Here is a 23,353-nt window from a genome sequence, read left to right as displayed (position 1 = left end):
GCCGTGATTTATCACTCTGCCGCCCCGAGTGCACTAAAGATGCTAGACCCAGTCCACCATCTAGGAATTCGACTGGCCACTGGCGCTTTCAGAACGAGTCCCATAGAAAGTTTATATGTAGAATCAAATGAGTGGTCACTTCATCTGCAGAGAACATACATCAGCCAAACATATTTTCTGAAAGTCCACTCAAATACTCAATATCCCTGTTTTAATACCATTAATGACATGACATATGCTACACTTTTTCGCAATCGTCCCTCCGTAAGACAGCCTTTCTCGCTGCGTGTGAGGGAGCTTAGTGAAGAAATGCACGTTCCACTCCTCGAGCTTCGCCTAATGCATCCAGCCAAGCTGCTACCTCCTTGGGAGTGGCAGCTCATACAATGTGATATATCTTTCGTGGAAGTCACAAAGCATGCTCCAGAGATTGAAATCCAGATGCATTTCCGGGAACTCCAGCACAAATACTCCTGCACGGAGTTCTACACAGACGCATCAAAGTCACACGACGGGGTGTCCTATGCAGCCGTCGGTCCATCCTTCTCGGAATCCGACGTACTGCATCCGGAAACTAGTATCTTTACGGCTGAGGCCTACGCACTATTGTCGGCTGTGAAGCATATCAGGAAATCAAAACTCCAGAAAGCAGTCATATATACGGACTCCCTTAGTGTTGTGAAGGCCTTGATGGCATTCTCTAACCACAAAAATCCGGTAATTAACGAACTCTATTCTGCTCTGTGTAAAGCGTATGTGGGTAATCAGCATGTCATCATATGCTGGGTGCCAGGTCATAGGGGCATCGAAGGTAACGTTCTGGCGGACCAGATGGCCACGTCAGTTGCATCATTTTCTGCTAATCCCACCGCTGCAGTTCCTGTCACAGACCTGAAGCCCTTCTTACGGAGGAAACTACGGAACCAGTGGCAACGCCTATGGGACGCGGAAACAAATAATAAGCTCCACGTGATAAAGCCACAGTTAGGATTCTGGCCTTCCGTAACAAAATCACGCCGGACAGATGTCCTATTCTGTCGTCTAAGAATAGGACACACATTTGGCACACATAACTTTTTACTCACCGGAAACGAGCCTCCAACCTGTGGTAGATGCGGGGAGAGGCTGACCGTCCTCCACGTCCTTCTGGAGTGTCGGGCAGCCGAATCTGAAAGAAAGAAACATTTTCCCTTAGCATACCGCCAGCACATCCCCCTTCATCCAGTAATGTTACTCGGCCCAGAACCGCTGTTTGACTCCAGCGCAGTCCTGGGCTTCCTGAAAGATGTTGTCTTGCATGTTCTTAGCCCCACATGTTCGTAGCGGGTCCTCTCTTCAGAGGATACCGCTGTGATTGCTCTTTCGTATAGCACGCGCCTCTAGGCCCTTGTGTTTCAAGGGCTCTGGCGAGGCAGCAGTGCTCCAAGTAATTTTACTATCTTATACATTTTTCCATTTTGCATCATTCTCCTACGATGGATTTTAATGGTCATAGTTTTCTTCATTAATCATCGCCATAATTTTATAGCACGTAGATTTTACGCAGTTTACAGCGACTATTTTTAGGCCACTTTACAGCCAAGTCACATCTTCCATAATAAATCAACATTAACACTTGTCATGGCGCTCTTTGGCCAAACCTGGCCCTTGCGCCACTAAACACAACACATCATCATCATTGCTGTCCTGTTTTTGCTCACGCCACATCAACCGATTAATCGCGATTAAATCATTCATAGAAAAATTGCAGAGTTAGAATTTTCTCGCACGAGGCACTACTGGTAATAACCTACAGTACTACAGTTGACCTGCCGAGGGGGAAGGGGGGGGGAGGTCCTAGCCCCTAGTTACAATATAGAAGGGGGGGAGGGGCCGCCTTCCTCCACTGACTTTAAGCACTGCATGCGTCCGCGAATTCTTACCTGTCCCTATGAGGACACCTTCTCAAGACATAGCAACTGATTAAAACCTGCTGCTGAGTTGGTTAGTTCGCGATTTAAGCTTAAGAACAGCGCAAGAAAAAAAGATAAAAAAGACATGTACGCGCTGTGCTGCCCTTCTCGTCAAAGTATATCTCTTTTTTGGCCTATATATAGTCCTAAATCCTAAAACAGCAACTGGTTGTGAGCAGCATGAGAACACCCGGGGCAACACACCTTGTATTGTTGTCATGTGAAAATAAACAAACTCAAGGTAACGAAGAGTTTGATCATGTCATTATGTATTTTGGGCCTGCGAGCAAAATTTCGCGAATAAACTTTTTCGGGAGGACGGCAGCGGGGAAAGGGGAGGGCGCTTAGTCGGCAGTGTTCGGAAATGTGAAATTTTGCGGAAAAGGGAAGGGGCCGCTTACACGAGAGAGGGGCGATTTCGGGATTTTACCGAAATCAAGGTTATAACAAGGCTATATGCGTACTTTGTTTCGTCCCGTTCACATTGAATTCAGGCGTGCTGCGCATTAAGATTGCTTCGGACTCGCCGTTGTCGTGTACAATTCTTACTTGATAGCGTACAACGAGAGCTTCTTTCTCGTATTTGCCCGACAATCGTGCGCATGCCTGAGTTGCCAGAGGTCGAGTTGTTCAACGCAGTCCGGCCGACTCGATGCTTGCGTTGCTCACAGTCATGGGGCTGCAGCTTCCGAGAATGAGGATCTTGGCACAGGCCTCTAGGGAGGTGGGGCTTCGGACTGGACTGCAGAAATGCAAGATGACAAGCCCCAAGGAGTCGCCTTCGTCAGCCACACACAATGCCGCAAGGCGCCATATGCAAGCCACTCCTTATCGTCAGACTGTACAAGTTTAAAGAAAAATCTCACCATCCCCTGTATAAAAGAAAATCTTGGAACGCAAGGCGCACGTTGATTAGGACAAGTACCGAGCAACATCCTATGATGTGTCATCACAAGTAGACACAAACGAGGATTACCTAGTAACGTTAAGTAATCGTGAGTTAGAGTTTCAGTAGGTCGGGAAGCCAAAGGGAGAACTGGCCTTCAAGTATTTCATATTTCATGGAATATAGCACAAGAGAGCTACATAATTATTATCTAATGCCGGAAATGCAAAATAAACGAGAAGAACGACCATCTTCAACGTTACCACGTGCTTAAATTGGCTCAGAAGACCTGACCTGTACTGTCTTTCTTCTAGCGCACACAGAAATTGTCGCAGTCTATATCACGTGATATCACACAATATACAGGCAGCAACGTTTGTCGTCCTTTCAGAAACTAAATCGTACGCATATTGTACATTGACAGAACGACGCTAACAGTTGTAAACTTACTTTTTCAGTGTCTCTTCGGGTAAAAATGCCGCAGATCTAACGAGTTGGAATCTGCATACAGCGAAGCTTTGCGTGAGCGCGCAGAGTCGAAACGCGAGTTTGTGTTTACTGAATGTGCGCACAAAGTGGCTCGGAAGGCTTTAGCCAGGCACTGTAGAGGGGCCAATGCAATGCCCCTGCCGCGGATGCGCGAAGGCGAGCTATCTGGTTCTTCTTCTTTCTTTCTCCCGTGCGGCCACCGCTGCCACCATGATGGTGATGTTGTATTGACATCTTTGAAACATGGCGGTGAGAAATAGTCACCTAGCCTGCTTGAGTTGCTCAGATACGCTACACATGATTTTCATTATAGCATTTTACATAAAGCTATTTACTGTGTTTTTTCTTTCTCAAAACTCATCTACATTGTACCTCAACCAATGCCTGTAACAATGATGATGATTATGATTATGATGATGCTTTATTGTCATCCCATTCTGAACGAGGCGGTGACAAATAGTCACCTACATGTTTGATTTAATCAGGAATGCTATACTTATTTTTCAACCTAGCAATTTTGTATACATCTCGTAATATTTTTTTTCGTCAAACTCTGCCTTGTACCGCTAGCTATAACTGTAAGAGATCCGGTCGTATTGATCTCTTCCCTGTTTTGTTTTTTTTCCACGAATATTCTAAAGGTCTATTGCTTATCTCAACTGGTGATGGTTTGATGCTACCGTCCACTTTAAATCTAAGCGCTTCCGGAAGGTCTACGTTACCTAGGGGTCTCAATGGGCGAATCCCTTCGCATTCCCTTAGGATGTGCTGAGTTGTTTCCGGATTTTCTGCTGCACCATGCACATGCCTCATGTTGAGAATATTTGCTCGCTATTTTTTTCTGAGGCGACCAGCTTGAGCCTCAAATAGCAAGGTACTGCCCTATGTGTTATCCCACAGATTCTTTCTCGTAATTTCTTTGATACTATTAATGTAATTCTCCATGTTTTTTTTTTTTTGTTTCCATTCCTTGCATACAAATCACTGTCTCTTTTTCTCTCTCTCTTTCTTTCATATTAGTCCTGGTTGTCTATTTGCAATTTCAATTACCCTCTACATGGTTGCCAACTTTCTTGACCGGTTTCTCCATTCTGTGTCCGCGATATTAAGGTACAGATACTTGTGCACTTTAGCCGCCCATTTATTTTGATCCATGTTCCCGAACCTTTCTTTAAAACTGATTTTGCTCTTCACTTCCCTGACTTCAAAAGAGGCCCAGCCCATGTCACCGTACACTGCCTCATTTGTGGCTTTACCGTTGGGTCCCATGCAAAGCCAACCGCACTACCGACCTTTCGTTAACTTCGATCGCCGACAAGACATTCAATTTTACGCATAGAATGGCATTCGCGAACGTTACCGCTGGCACAATACTTCGTTCAAGATTTCACGTACCGCCGCATACTTACTGTGGCGGTAGAAGGAGAAGATGAAGATGAAGAAGGAGAAGAAGAATATTATGATTATGTATTGGCATCCCCTTGAAAACGGGGCGGAGGCAAATCGTCACCTAGCCAACTTGAGTTACTCAGGTATGCTATCGGTGATTTTTCTTCTGGCATTCTTGTATACATCTCTAATCTTCTCTATCTACCTTTTACCGCTGCCCCTGCCCGTAATGGATCGGGTATCAGTCTCTTCCCTGCTTTCTTTTTTTTCCACAACGAAAGACGTACACAAACGTTGTGCGTAGTGTTCCTGCATAGCAGAGTTGCGTATAACTTTTCCAGCGCTGCTCGCATCGCTATTCGCCGAGCGCTATCACGTGGCGCAAAATGACGTCAAATGTTCAGCTGCGCCGCTACGAAGCCAACTTTACGCGCGCGGACGCCGAGTCGTCGTTTCCCTAAGGACCATCGACATTGCAATCAGCGGACCGTCGAGCGTGCGTCGCATTCATCGGCTGCGGGTCGCAGGTGCGGTATATTCGACGAGATTAGGTCAAGGACCTTGGTGAAGTGGTACGAAACACGTCATAGTGACACATGTATTCCAGTATGACGAGGTGCAGCGCACCAAACCGCACGAACAGCACGGAAGGTGGCAAAGTTTTTTTTACGCGGCGCCATGGAAACGGACAGACGTGCGCCGGCGGCTGGTATGGCTGCAGCGCACGGGCCGGGACCAGCCGGCTCCGAAAGGGACCAGGATATGCGAGGTGCGTTCGCCTTGTTTACACTAGAGCAACGTTTATCCAGACTAACACCACTTTTAACGGCGAGGTGCGTACGCCGGGCATGAGAGGTTGTTCCCTTTTTGAACGATATTTGGCCTACGTGTGCAGAGCGACGCAGGCACGGGACAAATATTGAGCGACATGTCCGTGCCGCGCTGCACATATACGCCAAGAATGTTAACTTGCCAACTCGCCCAACTCGCTGTGTTGCTTGTACGACAGTTATGACTACGCGGGTATTGAACAGTGTGTTCAAGACAGAGTAAATGCTAGCAGGTACAATTTGCCCTCTGCACCTTGGTTTTTCTCTTTTCAGTTTTCTTTATTTTATTTTTTGTAGGCGTTGTAATTTTTATGTAATGTTGATTGATGTGGTAGTGTTCATTTTTGCGTAGTAAGCGAATACCTCGCACGCTATCACTTATTAGACAGCTGTGATAGCTTCAGCACTTACCGCCCGCAACATCTTGCTTGTTAGATCGGCCTTATTAGTCGACATGAGGAATGTAAAATTGTGCATGTATGTTTAATAAGCGCTGCGTTACGGTAAATTGAACTGAGTAGTGCGAACAGATCAAGAAAAAGGTGTTCTCATATTGAAGTCTGCAATATGTGAATAATTACTTTGCATGTTTTCCATCTTGGTGTGATTAGTGCAATAAAAATAAGCTGTTGTTACTCTCAATAGCTTGTTGCCTTTCCAGTTGCTTTGAATTCTGCCCCCCAAGGCTCCAATAACCAGCACTCTTGCCCTGCTGCCAGCAGTCATTGGTCATCCATTCCATCGTAGGAAATAAATGTGATCTAGAAACCCCTGAATTTTGAATCTTTTTCCACTTGCACATTTGCTGCTACGAAGCAGCTGTTTAGTCTGCGGTGTGAATGAATCGTATAAATTCGTTACGCATGAAATGTGCGCGTATGAACATTTTAAATGCGTTTAAGTCCACGTGTCTGCACCGTATATATAGAAAAGGCGCAGCTTCTCTGAACGACGGGTAGTGACATTAGTGATAAATGACGCTCTGTGAACGGTCACTGACATAACTGCAGTAACGATAGTTCACCTAGCGACGATCATTAATCGGCTGGTTTCGGCAGCCAAAACGCGCTCACATAATTCTCCACCTTAAGTGTGTGAAGTTTTCTTTAAACATTGTTTAAAACATTTCTTGCCTTCCGACCTCAGCGAGAACTTTGATATGCATGCTGAAAAACATTGCATTGCTTTTTGTTGCAAGGTACTGCGGCTTTGCACGCGAACTGTTGGGCTGTTCGAGCCATGGGCCTACTCAGAATTTTATTTCGGGGGATCGAGGGGGGTCCTGCCTCTTATATGCAAGTTCTTGCGTGTGTTTGTATACATGCGTGTACATATGTACATACAAACTAAAAATTTCGGGGGGCAGGAACAAAACTCTCCTCCGGCTACGCCAATGGTTGGAGCGTAGCTTGTATTAAAAAGTCTCATCTAGCTCAGCACTTGCGAACAATGCCGCATGTAGCTCGCAACCAGCAGACAAAACAGTAAATGGAATACCACGCGATATTTGCCTCCTGCGTGCGCGAGGAGTGGCTTCACTGCACAGCAAGAACATAATGCCGGACCTATGCGCAACTCTACTCCCTGCAGAAGCATAAACTAAAATACTAGTTATGCGTAGGGTACCTTGATGCCAGCGCCGCCGTTCAGGGTGGAGACAACCTCAACGGCGCCGCCATATTGAAGCACACGGGATCGGCTGCGCTAGCGTTCGTAACGGCGCCGTTCATGCTCTCGGCGCGCTTCGAGTGCTTTGATTTGAACTTTGATTTGATCTTTTTATCAATATTGCACTGTGCATCGTTTTACTCATAATAGCCATTTACACATCCGAGGGTCGCAGACGTAATTGTACGAATTAATTTTAGGGCCCCGAGTGGTCTAGGTTGAACAATTAGTGTGCCGTCAGTTGGCTATCATTTTAAACAGGCTATCATTTTAAAGATCCGTTGCCCAGCAGGTGCTACCGCTCCGTCCGAGTGGAAGAAATTGTGTTCTTTTTCTTTTTCTACGTGGTTTTTGGTTTTTCCATTCCTGCGCTTTGATAACAGCCGCGCTTCATCAGTCGCTCGCGCGCGGCGTTTGGTTTCGCTTCTGTCGCGCGAGCTGTTTCCGTTTGTTTTGCTCGCAAAAACAACCTGTCTGATTTTTAATCTTTCATAGTGTAACTGCAAGTTCCTCGCCTGTTTATTGCCCACAGGGGTGCAATTACATCTGTTTACAGGCTGGCGCTGGTACATACAAACGATGCCGCGTATACCAACGTTAACACTGCGCCTGCGTTTTCTTTCACGAGGCACACGAAAACTGATTTCACCTCATTGGCGGTAGGATAAACCACTACTGCAAGTTTTCCACTCGTTTCATGTCGACAAGTTTTCATGCAAATCAGTGTTTTCCTTTTTCGCATCTTGCAGAGCCTTTCGTAGCTCACATACAGAGAGCGAGGAAATATCTTCATTGCTCTCATGCTCGACTGCATTTTCTTCGAAAGAAGAGGTACTATCTCGACTCAGTTCTGCGGAGTCTTCTTGGTCAGCGTCTGTAGCAACTGTTGAAGATCAGTTGGTGCCTACCTCGCCAGCAGGTCCACATTCGGCAGTCCATCTCATAGGGAGTTTCCTTCGCTTAGGTTGAGCTGAATTAATAATAAAAATTAAAAAAGACATGTCTCAATGCTTATTGAAATAACTGCAAATCGCGGAAATAATACGCTCCACTACAATTATTACTCACGTCTAAAGTCGAACAGCGTGGGCAGAGCTGTAGACTTTAACAGGTGGCGTCCATCCTGTCGATTTCTCTCAAACTGGTCCTCTTCAAAGAGGAGCTAAAGAAATAAATAAAACACCAAAGGTGATTATTCACGTTTGTTTGGACTGATACAAAAATACTTGTAAAAAATAACCAGTTATTTATGGTGCTTAACAGAAAATGTTCATAAAAAACGTTACTGTATTACCGAACCTCGCACGTTTCCAAACAACGCGCAGGCTACGACGGACGCCGAGCCAGAAAGCTCAGGAAAAATTTGGCCCATAATGTGCGTTAGCTGCACGTTTACATGAGTACATCCCGCTTAGGTATTTAGCTCCGTCACAGAATAGTAACCACGATCGGGAATGAACATGGAGCGATAAGGTCTGCTTACGAACAGCGTAGTGCAAATATGCCCGCGATCATAACGGCGGCGCTGGCATCGAGGCACCCTAGTTATGCGTAAAGTCCCTTGATAATTTGAAAGTAGCGACACTCTTTGAACTCTGCCGCCGCCGCGCGACCTCCTCGCCTCCTCCTCACCCCTTGCGCGTTCCCCCCGCGGCAACCAGTTTTGTCCCCGTTTTTCTGCACGACGATTCGTCTCCTTGGCGTTGCCCTTGGAAACGCGCGGATCTTGAGTTTTCCTTGTGTTTTTCTTTTTCGTTCGCGCCATTTTCCTCCTGAGCACGGGTGGCTCGGTGCTTTAGCTCGGCGTAGCGAACGTTGTACGCTGTGTTTCCTGATCTATGTGCTAGCGCTATGCCGGGATGTTGCGCATATAACTGCAGCAAGAAGCCTGAAGATGGTTATGCCATTTTTATGATACCACACGGAAAGCGTGACGGCTTGCGCAGGAAGCAGTGGCTGCATGACATTGGCCGAAAGAACTTTGTTCCGACAAAGAACAGCGTTGTTTGCGAGCTCAGGCGTCTTTCTTATAGCTCGTAGCAAAGCATCCCGTACTGCTGCATTTGTTTTCCTTCTTCCGGCCTGCCCACCAGCGTTTTTGTTGCGGTTGTCCTCAGTATGCTTAATATTCTGCGGCGGCTTCATCACCTCGCAATTCGCTAAGTGTTGTTATTCAGTAGGAAGTGCAGCATTATAGATTCTGCTTGGCGCCCTGAAAAAATTAGGGGCAATTATATCCGTGGTATTGCAGGTGATGAGCCTTAGCTAGTCAACATCGAGCTTTTTTTTTTTAATTTTAAGGCGAAAGCCTTTAGATCTCTGTTTCAAGGTCGCGTTCTAAACTGGAAGTATCACGTGATCCAAGGAAGGCCAGAGGTGACCCAAAGCATGTCCACCCCTTTATAAGAGAATGATTACCCAAGTTAATTAATGAATCATTAGTGATTGACATAAGGTTGATTAGGGAGGATTAAGGTTGATAAGAGTGCATTAAACAATATTAGGCTGGATTAGAGAGCATTAAGAAGGATTAAGATGCATGAACAAATATTACGGTGAGTGGAGGAGGATTAATGCAGATTATGGTGGATTACGGTGAAGGGTTGATTAAAGGGTATTAAGACCGATTAGGGTGCATTAACAAGGATTAGGGAGGAATAAGGTGGATAAAGGAAGATTAAGGTCGATTAATGTGGATTAAGGTGAATTAGGCTTGATAGAGGTGGATTAAGACCGATTAGGGCGGATTAGGGTAGATTAAAGGGGATTGGGGACCATGGAGCTGGATTAGGAGTGATAGAGGTGGATTAGGGTTATTAAGGTAGATTGGGACTATTAAGCAGGATTAAGTTGGATTAACGTGCATGAATAAGGATTAAGGTGGATGAAGGAGGATTAAGGCGGATTACGATGGATTAGGGTTGATAAAGGAGGATTGAGACCGTATAGGGTAGGCTAAGGTGCATTAGGGGCACTGTAGGTTGATTAGGTTGTATTAAGGTGGATTGGGAGTATTAAGCTGGATTAAGGTGGATGAAGGAGCATTAAGGTGGATTAGGGCGGACTAAGGTGAAATATTTTTCATTGAGTATTAAGACCGATTAGTCTATCATAAACCTCCTAGTGCACATTAATCCACCGAATCCACATTCATCGAGCTTCCTCCTTCCTTTATAATCCACGAAAGTATTCCTTAATGCACCCTAATCCACCTTCATCGACCTTAATATACTCTAACTCTCCTTAATGCACTGTAATCAACCCTACCGCTTCCTCATTGAATTTAATCCACGATAATCGTCCTTAATTCATCTTAATCCACCCGACTCCACATTCATCTACCTGAGTCCACCCTAATCCTCAATCCAACCTAATCCTCTTTCATTCACTTTAGTTCACTAGCCCGCCATAATCCTCCTTAATGCACCTTAATCCTTTTTAATCCACCCTTATCCTTCTTCATGCACTTTAATCCGCCCTAATCCACTATAATCGTCCTTAATGCACCTCAATGGACCTTCACCCACCCTAATTCACCTTCATCAATCTTAATCCAACCTAGTCCTCCGTTATGCACCTTAATCCGCCCTAATGCACCTTCATCGACTTTAATCTACCTTAATCCTCCATAATACACCCAAATTCATCTTAATCCAATCACTACTCAATCATTACTTTGCTAATCATAAATCATCTCTTAACGCGGCTGCACGTGCTTTAGTTCGCTTCCCGCCTTCCTTCGGTGACGTGATATTTTCTGTAGCTCACAACGGGACCTTGAAACAGAGGTCTAAGGCATTCGCTTAATAAGCAACACACAACGGTATGTGTCACAAGCGATACTAGATCAGACGCACGAAGTAAAGCATCTGATCATGTGGCAGAAAGATTGGTGTATAGAACTCGCCTCAAAGCTCCTCTTACATCGGCATACCCCGCTCCTATGGCTTTAAGAAAAAACCAACCTCCTCATAAACGTTGCCTCCAGCATTATCGATGCTGTTATGAGCATTTATCAAAATTTTCAACCCCACTGGGGCGCGCAACTGGCTCAAAATAACACGCCTCCATAGAATCCTGCGGCCCGTCCGCGGGAGCCCAGGAGGAAAAGCGCGCCGTGCGCAGCCGGCGGGCGAGGAGAATCAAGGAGGAAAGCGCCGTGAGGAGGAGAGTGTCGCTACTTTCAAATTATCAAGGGGCTTTAGTTATGCGCGGAGGCCAGCGCCATCTGGCGGTGATACAAGGAACCCAGCGATGGTGATGTCGCGCGCGTCCTCTGCTGTGATTGGTTCGACTATTCGGCTAGAGAACAGCCACGCAGCACCCACGGTCGAAAAAAAAACCCGGCCAGGTTGGCGAAGCTTTTCGCTTCTAAAACAATCGAGAGTACCATTTGTGTGTCGGGGCGTAGTACCTTCTCTTTCGTTTCGCCGATTAGAACGAATTGAAGAAGATGTAACAGAATTTACCTGCGTGCAGTGTGTCGGAAAGCTAACTAGAGGCATTGTGTGCACGTCGAATGCTTCAAAACTTGAAAGATGACTGTTTGCAGTTGCTCCTAAATTTCTCGCCAGAAAATAAACTGACAACTAGGAACAAACTATAAAACAAATGCCCCTTACGACACATAGGGCCACCTTCTATATATCGGAAAGGCTGTCGAGAATCCTTGAGCCTGGCGCAGGCCCTCGTAGTGAGTTGGCTAACATACAGACACACAGACAGACAATGAACTTTTATTGAGGTGTTTTCTTTTTATTCTATTTAGCTGCACCAAATTTTTTAAAGACTGCCTATGGCAGATAGCACAACTCTAACCTTTCATCTAAATTACTCGATCAGGCAGCCATTACTTCTACGAGAAATCGAAACATTCAATAGAATAATTAACGTAACTACGCCAACTAACTTTTAATTGATTACGCCACATATTTCAATCTTCGAATTATAGCCGCCGAGTTCGCACGGCACCAGTTTCAGGTTGTCCGACGAAAAGCATTGGTGTTCCAGTTACTTCAAGAAACCACTGCCTCATGCATTGAAGCACAAGAGTAACTGGAACACCAATGCATCTTGACGGACTCTGAGAATTCATACCTCGGTATAGGGAGAGTCACACGCTGCGTTCAGAAAATCCTAGGAGAGAGAGAAATAGCTTTATTTTCATGTTGGGTGGTGTGGTAGAAAGGCCCTCAGTCCAGAGCCTCGCTTGTGGCATTCTTCATTGCTGCACTGATAAATGCCGCAAGGTACCGTTGGTCGTCGGCACTGGCTGATTCTGTCAGCCACCCGGCATGAGGTTTAGGGGAAAGATTTGTAGCGGCAGGCAGGGGAGGTGGGGCTGGTCCGCAGGGCCAGAGGATATGGGATGCGCTTGGGTGTTCGCCACAGTATCAGCAGGGTGGGGGATCTTCAGGTAAGAGGCCGCGGAGGAGATGCATTCGCGCTGGTGTAGGGAGTGTTACAGTCTGGGCCTGACGAATCTGTACACCCTGTTCACGCGTGAGCACCTTGCTGAGCTTGGGGAACTTGCGCGTTGCCTCTTGATATGGCCGCAGAAGCAGGGGAGCCCACCTTGTCTGGGCTGGTCGCGGAATGCAGGGTGCCTGGTGCAGTCTCGCAGGCGAGCTGATTAGCTCTTTCATTTCCCGGCAGCCCCTCAAGACCAGGTATCCAGAAGATTTCCAGAGGACCCTGAAGGTGCTCTAGAATGAATTTCGAAATGCGGGCCCGGAGATCATTTTGGAACAATTTCCTGCAAGCCGCCGCGGAGTCGGTAAATGATTCTTGGGTAGGCTGAGTTACTGGGGGCATGTGTTTGATCTCAATTGCGATTGCTGTCAGCTCCGCTAAGGTCTGATCTGTCTCTGGGAGTACCTCTGTATGTACAGTTAGGAGGTCGTTATTCACGACTGCTCTAGCGGAGCCGCGTGCACTAAGCCTAGCATCAGCGTAGAAGTATATGCTGTCAGGGTGTCCCGCAGGGTCACGAGGTTCCCGCAGGTAACGAGAGAGTCGATTTTTCGGACTTATGCGGGGTGGCATCACGGCAATTTGAGGGCTATGAGAAAACAGAATACTTTATTGTGTCCAGGATGGGGTCCAGGGGTGGAGGGGGTTGGGGGCTAAATCACACTGCCACCTTCCACAGACGGCGGTCAGTCCTTGCTGAGGGCTACGAGGAGAGTTTTCGGCGCATGCCGTAATATGAGAATCGGTTTCGCTTCAAGTCCGCACCTCGATCGGCTGGTTATCGGCGTGGCCGCTAGGTGGCGAGCGATAACGTCAGGCTGAGATCTCGGTCGCTATGTGGAGCTCTATCTTCGAAAGAGGATGCACTTGCAAGTAACGATCTCGTTCTTGTCCCTTTCCTAGGACGGCATGACCAGATGGGGAACTCAATGCGAGGTCAAAGCTCGACGCTGTGCCCAGTGATGGCAGCCAACACAACGCTGGTTACATTCATTGCGCTCTGCTGCATACGAAATAGGCGCAGACACACGCCGTATCACAGTGGTGACAGTGTGCGTTAGTGCAGCTAAGGTCTCGTTCCCTGCTTTTTACTTAAATAAACGTTATGACCGATGGTATGTACAAAGTTCGTGCTAACCGAGCAACAACCTTCACGCAATCACGTAGATTTCAGACCTCCTAGTCTTTCTATTTTCTCCTTTGTATAAATACCCTATAACATTGCGCTCAGCTACATTTGCACTGAGGATTCCAGGCTAATATGACAAAAAGTTCGCTGTAACTTTCATTGTCCTCGTTAAGTAAAAAAGAATTAAAAAAAGAAGTAAATCGCGTCATAAAAAGAAGTACTCCATAAAGCCGGGTAGACATTACTTGGCTTCTTCCATCGCATGATCGCTTTACAACATTTCGTAGCGAAAGCAATATTTTTTAGGGAAGTCGCACAATCAGTAAACATTAGAAATAGCGGAAAACAAATACATTCACGGCCGGTATAAACATATTGAACAAACTCTGTCAAATCGTCTTTCTTAGCAGCTCGCACAGAAGTTCCCCGTTCCTCTGCACGGCGAAGCACTCGCGGAAGTGGGGAACTTCAAGGCAGCGACCTGCGGCCTGCTTTCGCCTTGGAATCGCGCTTCTTGCGCTCTTTGCTCTTCCCCGTGGGCGACAGCGAGGCCATGAGCTGCATCTTGCGCCCCTCCGGGCTCGTGGGGAGGGTGGGCCGCGTTTCCTCCACCTTCTCGATGAACAGCTTGGGGAGCCACTGGATGGCCACGATGCTGAGCAGGGTCATGCCGCTGTAGAAGACGTCGAACACGAATCCCGGCCGCACCGTGCGAACCCGGATGAAAAACTCTCCCAACAGGAACCCGATGCCGCCGACGAACACGGACAAGCCCACGCCGGTGCCCCGGATGGTGGTGGGGAAGATCTCCCCCGCGTAGCACAGCACCACGCTCATGGAGCCAGACGCGAGGATCTTCATCGCCGCGTGCAGGTAGGCAGCCGCGGTGTCGTCGTAGCTGGCGTACTCGACGACCGCCTTGGCCACGGCCGTGATGCAGGTGGCGGCGAGCAGGGCGGAGAGCGTGTCGCGCAGGCCTAGTCTGTTCATGGCCCAGATGACGAGCGAGTAGCTGGTGACGCAGAAGGCCACGTGAAACGCCTGCCAGTAGAGACCGCGCGCGTGGTCGGTGAACATGACGCTGAAGTAGATGCCGCTCAATGTGAATCGCGCGAAGAAGACGGCCGCCATGCGACGGCGCATCGTGGCGCCATCGAGGATGCCGTCAGACACCGAGAGCACCGCCGCGGGATCGTAGGAGCGGCCGAGCTTCCTCATCGGGCCGCGCAGCGCTCGGAAGTTCTCCCTCGCCTTGTCCTCGTCCACGCCGTTGAGCTTGGCCGCAGCCAGGACGCGGGCCTCGGCCTCCTGCAGTCTCCAGGTGGCGAGGAGCCACACGGGCGACTCGTCCAGCAGGAAGCACCACACCGTGAAGGCGGTCGTGGGCACGATGAAGATGGCGTGCGTGAGCGCCCAGCTCGGCTCGAGCAGCGAGAGGACGTGCAGGAAGGGCGGCACCAGGGTGAAGGCCACCGCCGAGTGGAGCAGCGTGTAAGGCCAGCGCCGCGCGTTGCCCGTCGCCTCGTAGATGAGCACGAAAGTGAGCAGGTAGGTGGCGCTGCCGGAAGCCAGCAGCACGATGCGGTTGGCGAGGAAAAAGGCGTAGTTGACGGCCGCGCCACTGCCCACAGCCGAGATCAGCACGACGGAGCCGCACATCCACGCGACCGGCTTGCGGCCCACCCGGTCGGCCGCAAAGCCCGCCGCGGGCGACAGCAGCGCGTAAGCCAACGGCGGCAGCCGCTCCGAGAGCTCGTAGAGCGCCTCGCGGCCGCACACCAGGTCGAATCGACTCACGATGCTGTCGGCCCGGTCGTGCAGTTCGTAGTCCCACTTGTGGCACCCTATTACGGTCCGGTTCTCGGGGCTCGTTTCCTGATGCGCGTTGAACAAAAAGCACAGAACGGCTACTGCAGTCAGAACATTTTGACTCTCATTCGCGGCCAGTTTACTGACCTCTTTCATTTCACATAAAACGGGACAGCCGCGGAGGCATAATGTTGCAGTTTCACCCGAAAGGCGCGAAGCACCGATTGCGATAGCAAATTATTGAATAGCTATACGATGTAAGGATAGCAATTTTATCGGCCGTATAAGCTTGTAAACATTCGCTTACTTACCAAAATTAACAATGATATAAAGTGTAAGCGCGACTGAACGAGGACATAGAAAGAAACAGACACAGGGACCACTCTGTGTCTGTTTCTGGCTACGTCCGAGTTCATGTCTCTGTGCGTCTGTTTCCTTCCAGGTCTTCGTTCAGCCGCACTTACACATTCTATCATGGATTGAAACCAACTAGCCCGCCAACGTGTTTTACCTAAATTAACAAGCAAGGTATCACACGCGCACAGGTGAACATGAGCTCATCTCGCTCGATGAGCGCGGAAACTCGCTGTCAAAATGCTGGACTGAGGAATCCCGGATGAACTCTCCGTCGCCTCACCCCCGTGCCTGGCGCGCGACAGGAAGAGGCGCACTTCCAGACCGACTTCTTCGCTCGCACACTTGAGAATGGGCCGCGTTCGCCTCCTCACCCTTGCACGCTTTCACTCACACATACGGCGGGATGACAATTTTATCGTCCTTGCACTTTATACGTAACCTCTCGGCGACGCCGATGGCAGAAATGCGCCTGGAGTGTCCATATAATTGCTATCGCAATAAAAGCATTCTGTACGCGCCGAAGCGCGAGGTGGCCACGGGTTCCATTCCACGACCGACAGCAGAACTGCCACACGCGATGGCCGAATGGAAAAACCCCTGTGCACTGGTACATAACATTGCCCGGCCGCAGGGACTTGTGTGAGAACAGTTTTTTCCGTCATTCTACAAGATGTAATTTCATAATTAAAGGCATGCTTTCGTTCCCTCGTCCGTCGTCGAGTTGGTGGGTGGTCGGACTTTATCCGCTGATACAAAGGCGATTATGAAAAGGGCGTGTATGCTCTCCCTTGTAATGGTTGGGGTCGGTCATGAAATAGATGGCAGCTGGCCCATGCCGTCGTCCAACTTATCCACGCTGAGTACGTTGTTGAAGTGAGAGACTTGTTCTCATCGAGAACGAGGAATATGAGATTTATTTACAGTATCTACATGGAGAACAATACAGTTCATCAGTGTAACATGACTAAAAGAGGAATGCTCACTGAAGAGCCGACAACGGCTACTTATGAACGCTGTGTCCTCCCTAGATCCCTAGGTGAGGGAAAGCGGTCGTTTGACCAAACGGAGCGTCCAAAGTCGTCGTAGCCGACCCGCCTCTGAGGGGGAGGGTTTACGCACTCACTCCCGCACACGTTGCACTGACCACACCAAGGTGAGAGGGTTATCGCGGACACTGTGCTGCCCCGGGCAGGCGCCTCTTTATCCCAGACTCGACTTCGCAGACAGTGACCCCCGCGTCTGACCATTGACTGACGACATTACGTGAGACGTCACCGCAACACATCTTCCCGGAGCTCCCCTGCTCCAAACAGACCGTGACAGTGTCGGCGTACACACTAACAATACTTGAAAAAAACAGGTCAACTTAGAGGCAGTGCGGGTAAAGGCAGACAAATTTAGGCTGGTACTTGCAAACAAATATCCAGGCTTATAACAGAAAGATGATGATGATGACATAGAGGTAATGAATGAAACCGTAAAAAGGCTGGCTTCAGAGGCAGCAATTGAAGTGGGAGGCAAGGCACCAAGGCAACCAGTAAGCAAGCTCTCCCAAGTAACAAAGGACCTAATAAAGAAACGACAAAGAATGGCAGTGTTCAACTCAAGAGATGCGATAGAATTCGCGGAAATGTCAAAACTGATCAACAAGGCAAAAATTAGTGATATTCGAAACTATAACGGGAGAGAGACTGAAGAAGCCGTAAAAAATAGACGCAGCCTGAAATCTGTGAGAAAGAAACTTGGCATAGGACAAACCAAGATGTATGCACTAAAAGATAAGCAGGGTAATATCATCAGCAATCTCGAAGATATAGTAAAAGCAGCGGAAGAATTTTATAGCGACCTTTACAGTACCCAGACGACTCAGGCGCACTCTACTCGATACAATAATGAACACTATACAGAAACTCCTCCTATAACTAGGGATGAGGTCAGAAAGGCCTTTCAAGGCATGAAACGGGGAAATGCGACAGGAGAGGATGGAATAACAGTCGATTTTATGGAGGAGACAATGCTAGGAAAACTGGTGGCCCGCTATACGAAGTGTTTATCGACTGCAAGGGCCCCACAAAACTGGAAGAATGCAGACATTATATTAATCCACAAAAAGGGCGTCATAGAGGCATTGCATAATCAAGGAGTACAAACCACTTACGTAAGTACCCTGGAAAATATCTACAGAGATTGCAGAGCCACCTTAATTCTACACAAGAAAAGTAGGAAGATACCTATAAAGAAATGGGTCAGACAAGAAGACACAATCTCTCCAATGCTATTCACTGCGTGCTTAGAAGAAGTATTCAAGCTATTAAACTCGAAAGGCTTAGGAGTAAAGATCGACGGCGAATACCTCAACAACCTTCGGTTTGCTGATGACATTGTTCTATTCAGCAACAATGCAGACAAGTTTCAACAAATGATTGAGGACTTTAATAGGGAGAGTGTAAGAGTGGAGCCGAAGTTTCAAATGCAGAAGACAAAGACAATGATAAATAACCTGGCAAGAGAACAAGAGTTCAAGATGAAAGTCAGCCTCTAGAATCTGTGGAGGAGTACGCTTACCTAGGTCATTTAATCACTAGGAACCCGGACGATGAGAAGGAAATTCACAGAATAAAAATGGGTTGGATCGCATACGGCAGACATCGAGAGCTCCTGACTAGTTGGGAGCTTACCGTTATCACTGGAAAGGAAAGTACACAATCAGTGAGTTTTACCGGTGCTGACATATGGCGCAGAGACTTGGAGGCTGACAAAGAAGCTTGACAAGTTAAGGACCGTGCAAAGAGCGATGGAACGAAGGATGCTAGGCATAACTTTAAGAGACAGAAAGAGAGCAGTTTGGATCACAGAGCAAACGGGTATAGACAATATTCTAATAGATATTAAGAGAAAAATGGCACTGGGCAGGTCATGCAAGGCGCAGACTAGATAACCATTAGGGTGACAGAATGAGTACCAAGAGAAGGGAAGCGCAGCAGATGACGGCAGAAGACTATATGGTGCGATGAAATTAGGAAATTTGTGGGTGCTAGCTAGAATCGGTTGGCGCAGGACAGGGGTAATTGGAGAACGCAAGGAGAGGCCTTCGCCCTGCAGTGGACATGAGTAGACTGCTGCTGATGATGATGATGATGACTAAGCCATGGAAGCCATAGCGTTCAGCAGTAGTGGAATTTCATGAATAAACTACGAAATAAATTAAATTAAGACGGCAAGCTGGGCGAGTTGGGCGACAAATAAATTAATCTGCCACTGGCCTAGATTACATCAATTCAAAAATTTTGAATAGCGCTGAATAGCCTGTTCGAATATTTCCTGCTTATTGTTTTCACAATCACTCTCTGAAGGATCCATTCCGTACGACTGGAAAATGGGGAAGGTCATTCTCTTGCACAAAACAAGTAATACTCATTCACCTCTTGATTATCGGCTGCAATATCTGCAAAATCATAAAGCGTGTCATTTACTCCCAAATCATGGCATTCTTAGATTCCAATAACCTCTTCCATCCGTCACAGCATGGTTTTTGTGAGGTCTTTCGTGCAAAACTCAACTAGCCATTTTTCTTAATAACATTCACGCCAACCTTGATATCAATCTACAAACTGATGCCATATTCCTAGACTTCGCTAATGCATTCGATAAGTACCTAATCAACGCTTGCTCCTTAAACTTTCCCATCTGAACCTACATCCAAACATCACGTGGATTAACGAATTCCTCACGCATCGCTCTCAGTCTGTCGTCATTAATAGCCAAACCTCGCACCCACTTCCCGTCACTTCCGGCGTCCCGCAAGGTTCCGTCCTCGGTTCCTTGTTATTCCTAATTTAAATTAACGACTTACACCAGCACGTATCCTGTCGCATCCACTTGTTCGCCGATTATTGCATTATTTATTGTTCAGTGACTAACCCTTCTGACCAAGAATACCTTCAGGCCGACCTAAACCCCGTGTTAAACTGGTGTTCGCAGTGGATGATGACACTCAACGCTAACAAATATAGGTACGTGTCTTTTGACCGCAGTCGCAAAACCTTTGTTTTCGGATATGCCGTTTCTAGTTAGCTTCCCCGTTGACCTCGTCCAGTCTTACAGAATACTTAGGTATCACCATTTCTGAAGATTCATCCTGGCCTCTCCACGTGACTAACCTGATATCATCGGCTAAAAAAACACTAGGTTTCTTAAAACGCACCTGCGGGAAGCTCCACAACACGCCAGACTACAAGCTTACATTTCACTCATCAGAACTAAACTGGAATACGCATCGGCCATTTGGAACCGTCATCAAGCATATTTAACAAATGCCATCGAAACTGTACAATACCGGGCCACCAGGTTCATTCACACTTCATATTCATACGACGTTAGCATATCATCTCTGAAATTGTAATCAGGTTTGTGTAATCTTTCTGCTCGCCGCCGTATTGCCAGTCTTGTCGTGTATCACGAGTTCTTTTATTCGTCACTAAGACACGAACCATACAACCGCTTACCCCCACCACGCAGATCCCAACGAATCGGCCACTCCCTTCCAAGTTTTGCGTCCACGAGCTCGTACCACCACTTTCATGAACTCATTTTTTTCACGAGCAGCAACTGACTGGAACGGCCTTCCCCATCATGTCGCTTCCATAACCGACCCATCAACATTTCCGACCGCTCTAAACGCCTGCATTTCGTAAACCCCAGCCTTTATGTCACACTCCAAAAAGGGGTCTTTAAGGAAAATAAAGTGATGTCATGGGAAGAGTCCTGCTAAGCCAGCTGCACTCGAGACGGCTCGCGTGTTGAACGTTTCCAGGGTCAGTTTCCAGTGGCGGCCAGTACGGGTCCAGAGATTCTAAGCACCCTCAGCTTCGTCGCAGGTCTCACCACCGCCTTGATAAGGTGCTCCGCAGCCGCTGGGGACTGAGGGCCATGGTTTAATTGTAGGAGTCATGAGGGAGGTAATGGCCGAATACTGCAACAGGTAGGCCAATTCCTGTTTTGGAGGGGGAGTGTCTTTATTGAAGCTTATAGTGCGTATGCCTTCCTAATTTGGTTGCACCTGGACTAGTACATCCCCTCTTGCTCTCGGCAATGCTTTTTTTTTGCCAGTGTCGGGCTCTACTTCAAGCCTCGAGATGTACTGGAGGAGGATTCGAGCTTAGGACCTGCAGATTAAAAGCCCGATGTTCTACTGCTGCTCTACGCCATTGCCTCAGTCACGTAGCTACAAATAGAACACTTCCAAGAAGAAATAAAAGATTTGAACTTATGACCATAGCAACCGAGCATACGAGATAGCTCGGTTGCTCGGTTGAGAAGGGAAGGAAAATATAACAGAACGGGTGGCCGCGCTCACCCGAAAACCACGAGCCATTGATGTACGCACGGGGACGCATCCAGCTGCTTACCAGCGCGTCTAGCTTCCGCAGGCATCGAAGCAGCCTTTTCAGACCCTGTCGCTAACGAATCGGGAATGTCCTATTAGCTACGGCAAACACATCTGTCAACTAGAGGTGGTGCGATCAGTCAGACATGGTTTGTACACTTCGCGCAGAGGAATGACCAAGCAATAAATGATTAACAGAGCAAGTAGTGCGCCACACCGAGGAGCGAGCCATCGGGCATGACGTAGGTGAATTGGAAGGACAAAACAGCGATTAAATTATGCTAGAAAGCAGTGCACAGCTAAAGGAGCTCGACTTAAGGCGATAACTATAGCGCTATACGTTATTTGTTTGCTCCATTCCAATGTCTCTGCATGGTCGCGTGGAGAGGCGAGGGAGAAAAACAGGGAGGAAGCGATGCATAAATGGTTACACCATCGTTGTTCTGAACCGCCGGTAAGGAGGCGACCGTGAAAGCGGTTAGCTACACTGGACATTTCAGCAAGCTTGAACAACCCTTAAACCAGAACGGGAAGGGAAAATATACGGCTGAACGGGTCGCGCGCTTACCCGAAAACCAGGAGCACGTACGCACGGGGACGCTTCCAGCTTATATCTTAATAATTCGCATATTTGATATTCGCAGCTTAATTATTCGCATATATCTGCGAATAATATTTAGGGGATGAGGGGGGTCTTCATTTAAGGCAAAAATAATAATACACGCGAAGTGCCTCGAGTTTCGCGGCAAATTTTCGTGGACCCGCGGGCTTCTTTCATGCTAGGAGAAACACATATGTAGAACGTATTGAGCAACAGAAAGCTCTACAGGGAGTTTTCTATGTTGTTCTACAATTTCCTCATTTATACGTTTTATCTAATTATATTATTTGATATTTTGATAAGTAAACTAATTACATAGGCGGGATGCAAAATATAATCTGACTCCTAGCGGCGGCGAACAGCATTACCTTGGTTCTGTCCAGCTACGTTGCATTTGCATATCTTTGAGGTTTGGCCCAAGTTACGCAAGACAGCCTATATATATAGGGCTAACGGAGATGTCCTCCTCACCAGTTCGTCCGTGGAGTAAACGGTGCACCGGCTGAAGTTGCCGTCTGGATCGACCGGGATCGAAAGGTTCTTCCAGGCGTCGTCGGAGAGATACGCCAACTCGCCGGGCGGCTGGCACCAGTGGTCCACGCGCCGGGCGATGAGGCGGTACGCGAGGGCCTCCATGAACACCGCGGTCGCGCCCAGGACACCGCACAGGAGGAGCCGCCGCTGGTACCAGCCGTGCTCCATGACCGCGTAGACGCTCTCCGGGACGACGAGGCTGCTGGAGCGGCTCGCGCCAGTGAGCCCACCCGACGAAAGGACGGCGGCCTCCGACTCGTCCGGTTCATGGGACGTCCCTTTGTTCGAGGTCGGCACCATTTCGGAGGGCGTCTTGGCCGCCTCCTTGCGACGCGCCTTGCTCTCTTCCTTGCGAGACAGCTTGCTAGCTTCCCCGCTGGTCCTACTGCTACGTCGGAAGGCTTCGCGAGGCGATTCGAGCTGCGAAGCCGGTCTCGCTCGTTGCGCCATTCTCGCGAGCGGTTCTTCTTCTGCTTTCACGCACGATGGCGCGCTCTCGCGCGCAGGGCCCAAGGCTCACTTCATTTTCGTCTGATCGCCGGCCTGCCCAAAACACGCCCGCGTGGAATAAATGTGTACAAGTACGCTAACTTTCCAAGATCCAATACCCGAAGAAATAATAAACGCTGGAAACCGGGGCCTCGACGTGAGGAGATAATGGACAAACAAGGGCCCGCTTATGAGCCATGCAGTTTTAAAGCGAGAGCATTGGTTGGCTTATTATGCGACCCCGCCGTCATCAGAAAGCCGTGGCAGAAAAATGGAACACAAATTACGTCGTTTTCATCTTTTTTTTTTAAGATGAAGTTGACGTAATTTGTCTCTTTCTTTTTTTATGTGGCCACGGTGCT

At 48.1% G+C, this 23,353-nt stretch overlaps 1 protein-coding gene across 1 annotated transcript; it reads right to left on the bottom strand.

Annotated features, from left to right (window-relative positions):
• Positions 1 to 14,283: 14,283 nt before the first annotated feature.
• Positions 14,284 to 22,952, bottom strand: LOC126538770 (organic cation transporter protein-like). Its single transcript, XM_055073829.2, has 2 exons — positions 22,440 to 22,952; positions 14,284 to 15,690 (listed from the first exon to the last, which is right to left on the bottom strand). Exons 1-2 carry the CDS (start codon positions 22,950 to 22,952, stop codon positions 14,284 to 14,286), a joined length of 1,920 nt encoding a protein of 639 aa, XP_054929804.2.
• Between the last annotated feature and the right edge of the window lie 401 nt (positions 22,953 to 23,353).

This window comes from Dermacentor andersoni, chromosome 3 (genome assembly GCF_023375885.2).
Source record: "Dermacentor andersoni chromosome 3, qqDerAnde1_hic_scaffold, whole genome shotgun sequence".
Lineage (NCBI taxonomy): Eukaryota > Metazoa > Arthropoda > Arachnida > Ixodida > Ixodidae > Dermacentor > Dermacentor andersoni.
Note: the sequence above shows the minus strand (reverse complement) of the source record. Positions and strands in the feature narration are given on the sequence as shown.

Excerpts from the sequence above, each read along its gene's own strand:
- LOC126538770 (XM_055073829.2), bottom strand. The coding sequence starts at position 22,952 with ATGGCGCAACGAGCGAGACCGGCTTCGCAGCTCGAATCGCCTCGCGAA. Across the intron at positions 15,691-22,439 it reads TTTACTCCACGGACGAACTG|GAAACGAGCCCCGAGAACCG; the intron begins GTGAGGAGGACA and ends AACGCGCATCAG.